General features: G+C 33.1%; 1 protein-coding gene and 3 non-coding genes across 4 annotated transcripts; 3 read left to right on the top strand and 1 right to left on the bottom strand.

Moving 5' to 3' along the window:
- Positions 1 to 649: 649 nt before the first annotated feature.
- TRNAV-AAC (transfer RNA valine (anticodon AAC)) lies at positions 650 to 723 on the top strand. Its single transcript has one exon. It is a non-coding gene; the product is annotated as a tRNA-Val (tRNA).
- Positions 724 to 1,478: 755 nt separating this feature from the next.
- On the top strand, positions 1,479 to 1,552 carry TRNAV-AAC (transfer RNA valine (anticodon AAC)). Its single transcript has one exon. It is a non-coding gene; the product is annotated as a tRNA-Val (tRNA).
- Positions 1,553 to 2,185: 633 nt separating this feature from the next.
- Positions 2,186 to 4,170, bottom strand: LOC146898077 (2-methylene-furan-3-one reductase-like). The gene is made up of 3 exons (XM_085735852.1): positions 3,947 to 4,170; positions 2,933 to 3,383; positions 2,186 to 2,826 (listed from the first exon to the last, which is right to left on the bottom strand). The coding sequence occupies exons 1-3, from the start codon at positions 4,124 to 4,126 to the stop codon at positions 2,468 to 2,470; spliced, it is 990 nt and encodes a 329-aa protein (XP_085591978.1). The 5' UTR covers positions 4,127 to 4,170; the 3' UTR covers positions 2,186 to 2,467.
- A 3,653-nt stretch (positions 4,171 to 7,823) lies between these two features.
- TRNAS-AGA (transfer RNA serine (anticodon AGA)) lies at positions 7,824 to 7,905 on the top strand. Its single transcript has one exon. It is a non-coding gene; the product is annotated as a tRNA-Ser (tRNA).
- Positions 7,906 to 8,679: the final 774 nt, after the last annotated feature.

The raw sequence follows: 8,679 nt of genomic DNA, 5'->3' as shown, positions 1-8,679 counted from the left end.
TATCAAAAAGAAAATCAACAATAGTCAAGAAATTACCTTTCTATTTGGATTGGAAAAACAGAGAGTGAAAAAGAAAAAGGGTTTTAATTTGATATTCTCTGAATGAGAGAGAGAGAGAAGGGAGTGCCGGAGTGAATGGTCGGCGCTGGCGGTCGCACGGCCGGAAATCGATGAGAATCGGCGGTGACACTGTGATTTGGGTTGAAGGTTATGGATTTGTAGCTAGGTCGAGTTTTCAAAGAGAGAGAAGAAGTTGTGTCTAACGTAACAGAGGAAGGGGAAAAGGCTGGGAATGCTGGGTGGGCCACTTGGGAATAATAATATAATCTGAGGGTATTTTTGTAATTTCCCTATAGATTTTTTTTTTGAGGGGTGGGTCGTGGCCCACCTCAGCCCATATAAGGCTCCGCCACTGAGTGGTAACATTCCAAAGCTGAAATATGATATTTATCAAACTGTTAAATAATGATAAAACTTCTAATTGTCTGTAATATTATGTCCCTGTATAATTCCTAAATAGAAATATCATATATAGAAATAAAAAATTCCTGAATAGAAATAAAAATTAAATATGATGCAGTAACAAGGAACTCTATTTAGGCCAAATTTTGAAAGATAAATATAATGGAATGAGAAACCTATCGCAAATGGTTTCGTGGTGTAGTTGGTTATCACGTCAGTCTAACACACTGAAGGTCCCCAGTTCAAGCCTGGGCGAAGCCATTTTGCTATTTTTTTCATTTTTCTTCTGATGGACCAAAATCTGTGCACATTGGTTGGTTTTCACATTATAAAAAAACCTAAAATCTAACTTAGAAAATTGATTAATATACTCTTCATGAACATACATTATAGTTCACCATCTGGAATCGACGTTGAAAGCTTTGTGCTCGGAGGCCAACAATTCGCTTTCTGAACATCGGTTGGGGCCGAAGGGTAGGGCAACGGAATGGTAACAGCTGAACAAATATCAGTAGTTGCAGTAATAACAGAGGTGGCAGGTGGAGGACATTCGAGGTTTGTAAAACGCCTTTTATCACCTCTATGCATATGCTCTTGCATCGCCACTTCTTACCGTCTGTTCTTTGGCATCTACATGGTTCAGGTTCTAATCTACTAAGAAGTCAGAGTTAAAACACTTTCACCGCTATATTTTTTCAGGAACATTTACACAAAATAGACATATTAAATACATTGCCTACTCAGGTTACATAGATGTAGTTTCATACTACAAACAATACTCACCAATAACATCAGTCTTTAAATTAGTAACAATATAAGAAAACCCCTTGATGTGTCTTTTCAATAACACTACTTGAAATTGAACATTTTCCCAACAAATGATTAAAACTAGAGGAGTTAGCTCCTTTGAACTTAACATGAGATCAAGGCACTATCCTCAAACAGCATAGCAAAATGACTTAGGCCACATAAACCAAAAAACAATGGTGCAGCTTTGGGGGAATTAATTTGCAATTGGTTTCGTGGTGTAGTTGGTTATCACGTCAGTCTAACACGCTGAAGGTCCCCAGTTCGAGCCTGGGCGAAGCCATTTTCATTTTTGTATTTCGCATTTTTCTTTGAAAAAAAGTTTGGTCGCATAACAAAAATTGGGTTGGGTTCGTGAATTTTCGAGCCTGGGCGAAGCCATTTTCATTTTTGTATTTCACATTTTTCTTTGAAAAAAAGTTGGTCGCATAACAAAAATTGGGTTGGGTTCGTGAATTATATTTCCTAGTAGAGCACAATGTTCTTTAAAGATGGGCACAACATAAATGATATGCAGAAAAATCATAAATTAAAGATGTTTAAAAAGTTTTTTGTCATCGTTCGTTCCTTCAATACAGAACTTGAATCAGAGAGTTTTGTCAAGGCCAAAGGTTCCCTGGTGGAGCATATGCCCATTATTTCTTTATGAATGATAGGCTAATTAATTTTGTCCATATAATCAGAGGACATTGCATTAAGCAGAGGTTGGAGTTCGAATCTCAAATTTTCCACTTATTCATTAAGTAAATTTTTATCCTATAGACCGTTAGACAAAAAAAATCGTTATGAATATGACCGGTTTCAAAGTGATAATTCAAACAAATACTATATGTTCAAATCCAAAAAACAGAATTTATGAGTCATTAGGAATATAAGTAGAAAAATTTGCTCTCATACCATATAATAACATAAATTACACACAAATAGAAAATATTATATATATTTTATTATATAAAACAGACTAATACTCAAATTACATACATTTCTGTAACTAGCTTCAATAACACTACATACATTTCTGTAACTAGCTTCAATAACACAAATTACATTATTTTCACACCTTAAGGTAAATTACATTACTTACAAATTTCAGACAATTTATTTATGACAACATATAAGCCTCATAACCAACATTAAAATTCCTTCAAAAAAAAAAAACCAACATTAAATTGTCACCAGCTAGTGATTAATATAGTAACTACTTGAGGCAAAGATCTTTTGCAAAACCATTGACTTGTGGTATATTGGTATCAATCTCAGATAAAATGGTAGAGTGATGATGATGAATAGGAGGGAAGCATGTGACAACAACTTTTCCCCAAGCTCTTCCAGTTTCAATATAACCAAATGCATCAATCACATTCTCAAAATCATATTCACCTTTTGGATCAATCACAGCTTTCAACTCTCCTCTTTCCAAATATGGTCTCAGCTTTTCCAATATTTCACCACTAACTGTCAAACATGAATAAACTGCTCTTGGATGTGATGCTGGCCATGTTATGTCAACTATTGCTCCATCTTTCTTTGCTACCACAAATGATTTCTTGCAATCACCTGAAATTTTTTATAAGATCATCGCCACTTTTCGAATGTATTATAAAAAGTTGGTAGTGTAACTAATTAAATTAATAATGGATTCGATCGAGGAGAGAAACTTTACCAACTGTATCGTAAAGAAAGTCAAATTTCTCCTCAATGTCTTCATATTTAGTCTTAGTATAGTCAACCACTTTATCAGCACCAAACTGCTTCACAAATTTCAATTTTGGAGTGCTACATGAAGAGACAACATAGGAAGCTCCAAACATAAGTTTGGCCAATTGAAGGACCAAAGTGCCAACACCACCTGCTCCACCAACCACAAACATTGTCTCACCCTTCTTAAAATCTCCTGTTTTGAATCCTTCTGCTTCAAATGAAAGACATTTTGGTTTTCTTGCAACTAACTTCTCTTCCACAACAATGAATTGTGCCAAAGTTCCAAGCTGCTTTGGTTTTTCCATACTGTTGAAATCTTGTATGTTTCCATAGACTTCATCACCTATGTCAAATTTTTTCACATTAATTCCTTTTCCTATCACCACACCAGCCATGTCACATCCAGGAACGACCTGCATATAAATATCCATGGTATTATTAAAACATGAATACAAAAGTTACCACTGTGGCACCGACACTTCTGATTGCGTGTCTGTGACAGCTTCTGTTATGAAAGTTACCAGTGTAGTACTGACACTTGATTGAAGGCATGTCCAGTATCGGGCGCATGCCTGTGTTTCACAGAAAGTTACTAGAGAAGCACGACAATACTTTTCTTAAAAAGGTTACTTATGCAACAAGCAACTTGCTAGGAATCTTGAAATGAAGAATTCCTAGCTTTTTCTTGTAGTATACTATTCATTGATTACTAACACTTTCAAGAAATATACTTTAATCTGTAAAAGTGCATCAAAGATATAATTTGTATCCATAACTTCACATTTCCATTGACTGTCACATGATTGACAGTAACCTATAATATGCACTAGTTCCATGGTCCTTTAAAAAAATGTTTGTTCATTATATCTTTCGAAACTTATAAAATGGCTAACCAAATTTGTGTGATTTAATATAATTTGAGCTTTAGTAATAAATAATTTGAGCAGTGAATAAATTTAGAGTTTCAAGCACTCACAGGAAACTCAGATGGAAAAATAGGACGCATACGCCTCTTTGAATCGATAGGATTCAAAGCAGCAGCATGAACTTGGACAAGTAGTTGGTTATGCAGAGGACATGGAATAGGAAAGTCTCCTAGCTTAAGGACTTCCTTAGGACCATACTCCTCATAGAACCAAGCTTTCTGCATTTTCATATTGAGAACTTAGATCTTTTTTCTCTCAAATGGTTTTAGTCTATGCTATTAGACTTGTAAACCAAGATATATATAGTAAGTTGATGAGTGAGGAAGGAATCATAATATCCCAAAACTATCATGTATGTGTGAGGATAAGAGATTCAAATCCAAAAACATTATCATGTGATAGTCACTCTCTACCTATAACTGTTATACTATCCTCTTATGCTCTATCCTCTTGCTTACAATAGATGCTACCCCACCAAAATTTAAGATGAAAATGCAAAATATGAATGTATATTGTATAGATATTTTGAGTGAAGAGCCTAATGAAATACATATTCAATAAGTGCTTATTATGTCAATGATTATGTCATAAGTACTTAAATTAAAAGGTTATTTGTGTTTCCATATGCGTGTTCGAAATCTATTTACACAATTGTTTGTCAAAAAATAAACTCGAGTAAGCTCTCAAATGTCTTTTGTATTGGTATATAATGCTGACTACCTCTAAGATGAAAAAAAAAAATGGCATATTATCATTAGTCTAATGGGATCAAATATCATCAACAAAACAAAAACAGAGATAATGTATAGATAAATAAAATATCAGTTCATAATACTTCTTGTGTATAGCATGAAAGCACCGTCATTATTGCCATAATTCAAGAAAACAAACATTAAATCTCTACAGAGGCCTATGAAATATGTTTTCAATCTTCTAATCCATTCCTTCCTTTTCTCATCTCTTATTAATCTGTGTGCTTGCTAGAAATTTTTATTCTATACTTATTGATTGTAAAAGTTCAAGGAAGTTAATCCAAGGCCATAACAGTGTTATGTGGTATAAGATACAAGAAACAATATACTATTTCTTGTGGATTGGATAAATGCATGGATTTTTGTTTTGTTAACTATGTTATTGGTGTAAAGTATTCGCCAACTTTGTGGATGACTAATCTCTGTTGGGGAATCTGACCGGCCGCTTTTCTTGGAGTTTTTCCTCCCAACCACGTTTTTTTCGTTCACAGAGCTTGAACTTATAATTAAGACCCTACGCAAGTTATCCAAGTCCAATACTACTCATACCAACACAATGTTGGCAACTAATTGATCACAAAGTTCGGCCAATCATGCTTAGGTCTTCTACTGCAGAGCGGTTATAATATCTTTCTATCATTCAAGCTTATATGGTTACGGAGAACAATTTGTGTTCAAATACTACGCGTCCACTCGAGCAACATGTCCACTTATCAGTAAACTGTGAGCCATATTCAATGCTGATGCATGAGTTGCTCTCACATCTTGTTGTTAAGTCTTTGTCGATCATCCAAGTGGGTTAAGGTAGATATGTTTGAACTGATATTCATTAATTCTAGTTATCCACACTGAAAAACGAGCCATCAGAAAAAACATTGTGGCTGCAAACTTCTCAAAGGATAATCCACTAGCTTGAAAGATGTGGTTAAGAGAATGGCATTTGAGAAAGACCGAAAGAGATGTGGTGTAACTGCAACCTGCGAGAATGTTATCCATAGCCAACTACCAGTCAATGCAAATGCATTGCAAAGAACTTAGTCTAACAACCTTAATATTCTTGTGAGGTGATATATCTTGGAACAAGTCCCACATTGTCCGGTATGGTAAAGAAAGAGGAGGTTGAGACTATATACATTGACTCTAGTTATTCACTACATGTTGTGCTAGTCGAAAACACTTTAATTAACTTTGTATCCGACTTACCCAAGAGTGCTTAGACTAGATGACACGGTTCTCTTCTAGCTTAACTAATGTCCTGGGTTTGAATCCATCCTTGAGGGAGAGTTTACCGCCTATTTGGGTCTCACAAGGCTCGAGGAATTAGTCTCCGCAATTTCGCGCGGAGGATACCCGTTTACACCCAAAAGAAAAGTTTGTAACCCAACTTTCTTCTTTTCTTTTATACTCCTGTCTTAGAGTATTGTGAGATAGTGTTCGGGTATAATGGGAGCAGTAAAATGTTTGAGAGAAGATTACTTGTTGTAAAATCTTCATGTGGTATTCTCTCGTGTCCTATTTATAAGAGACATTTTGATCATCAAAAATTAATGTAATTGGTCTAAATTTTGAACTAGATACATCAAACTTTTGTTACCTAAATATCTCTTATAAATAACTTTGAGGAGTATTATTCTCTAGTTCTCATATTAGACAACAATTATATTCTAGTGTGGTGATTGTGTTCCTTAATTTTTCTTTTCCCAAAAGTGTAACTTGCTAATATTATCCATACCCAACTACCAGTCAATGCAATTGGAGTGCAAAGTACTTGGTCTAACTACCTTAACATTTTTTCTCATGCAATCCAAAATAATAAATATAAAAAATGAAATAAGAACTACTTTTGACTTGTTTTGTTCACATTTTTAAATTCTTAAATGGAGAGAAATAAAATCAAAACAATTTAGTATTTTTCATACTTATAAACGTTTAAACTCAACAAGATATTTGTGTTAGAACTAAATAGATAGGTGAAAGATATTTGCAAACTCAATAAGATATTATTTGATGATAACTCATAGATTAAAGGTGAAAAATTAATCAAGTTATTATGGTGTACAAACATTGTGATAAGTGAAAGTCACTTTAAAAACGTAACACAGGAAAGTATGTGTACTATTTTGAGTATTGTACAAGCATTGGGTTTATCAAGTTATTATAGTGTGCAAAGATTGAAGAGTGCATTTAGCAATGAAGTGAAAGTTTTATGAGAAATGCTAACCGGTGTCCCCGGAATACTAGTTAAGGAAATAAATATAGTAGAATTGTATTGGAAGTTGTGAAGTCAACTCCTCGAAAGTTTAAAAAGTGTTATTTTTAAATTAAAACTTTTTTGTTTTGGCTTCCTTAACTAGTGTCTGAGTTAGCATGACCCAAGTTTTATTGCCTTAAGCTACTTAAGGTCTTTTGTATGATTAGTTAAAACAAGTTTTAATCAAATGATTCATCATTTTTAGTTTAAAGGCATGTTTACTAATTACTAAACTTGGCAATCTAAAGTTCAAGGGAGTTAATCCAAAGCAATATGTGATCAAAGATAGAAGAAAACATTATACTACTTGAGGATAAGTAATGCATGAATTATTGTTTGTTACATGCATCTTGATGGTCCATCACCCATGTGGGTTAAGGTGTAGACATGTTTGAATTCAAGCTATATATGGAAAATAACAATGTGGTTGGAGTTCATTAGATTCTCATAGAAATGATCCATTAGAATGAAAGATGTGGTAATTAGAGAATGGTATTTGAGAAAGATTGAAAGAGATTGATGTCCTATGCTATGAATGTTGTTATCAACATCCAACTACCAGTCAATCCAGTGCAAACCATTTGGTCTAACCCTTAACAACTATTGTAATATCAAATAAAAATGAAACAAAAAACGTCATACTCTTGCCTTGTTTTGTTTTACATTTATACATTTTAACAACAAAGTGAAAATGTTTAAATTTATACATGCTTAAAACGAGTTAAGGAAAATGAAAATAATCCAGGACTAGTTTGATTAGTTTTTTTATTGTAATCATAAGTGAAGATATGCCAACTAAAAGTGGGAGATGGCTGGATGCGAAGTTGAAAGCAGCAGTTTTTTTTTTAAAACAATTTTCTCAGTACAAAAAATTAGAATAAACGAAACATAATAATAATAATAAAATAAAATGTTACAACAAATGTGGACGTGCCGGAGTGGTTATCGGGCATGACTAGAAATCATGTGGGTTTTACCCGCGCAGGTTCGAATCCTGCCGTCCACGCCTTTTGATGAAAATTTATCTGCATATTCCTTTTTGATGAAAATTTATCTGCATATTCTTTTGTAAATTCTTCTACGATATTCAAAAAACCCCAGAAAAAAGATGGGTCTGTATGGGCAGTGGGCACCCCTGGAGAGATTTTGTAAAATTAAACTATAGTAAAAATAAAATAATAAAAGAAATGTAGAACGTTCGATATTGTGTAATTTTTTATATAAAACAACTAGTAAAAGATTATTATGAAATGTTGGATAATATTATGAAATGTTTACCTTTCAAAAAAAATATTATGAAATGTTTTTTTTAGGAAATACTAGTATATTTACCCGGCGTTACACGGGTTAAGCATATAATTTTGTATACTCGTAAATTTATAGATGCACAGACAAATATAATTAACTGGATTTAATAAAATATTTACCCGGCCTTGCACGGGTTAGGCATATAATTTTGTATACTCGTAAATTTATAGATGCACAGACAAATATAATTAACTGGATTTAATAAAATTATTAACATATATATATATAATAAAATAAACATTTTTTAAGTATCCGGACTTGCAAAAATCTGTACCCATTATTATATTAGTAAAATTATACAATTGTCATATTACTTGAATAAAAATCTTCTTGTCATGAAATAAAATATAATTGTATTGTCTAATTAATGATTTTTGTTTGATTATTAATTTCTTGTCAAGTGAAAGTGTGTGGTATAATATTTTTGTCTTAAAAAATAGAATGAATAAGTCTAAAATGTGTCAATTCAGTG

The sequence above is a fragment of the Medicago sativa genome, chromosome 8 (genome assembly GCF_051527215.1).
Source record: "Medicago sativa cultivar Bolivia chromosome 8, Bolivia_mono, whole genome shotgun sequence".
Lineage (NCBI taxonomy): Eukaryota > Viridiplantae > Streptophyta > Magnoliopsida > Fabales > Fabaceae > Medicago > Medicago sativa.
This window is presented reverse-complemented; position numbering and strand designations above follow the sequence as displayed.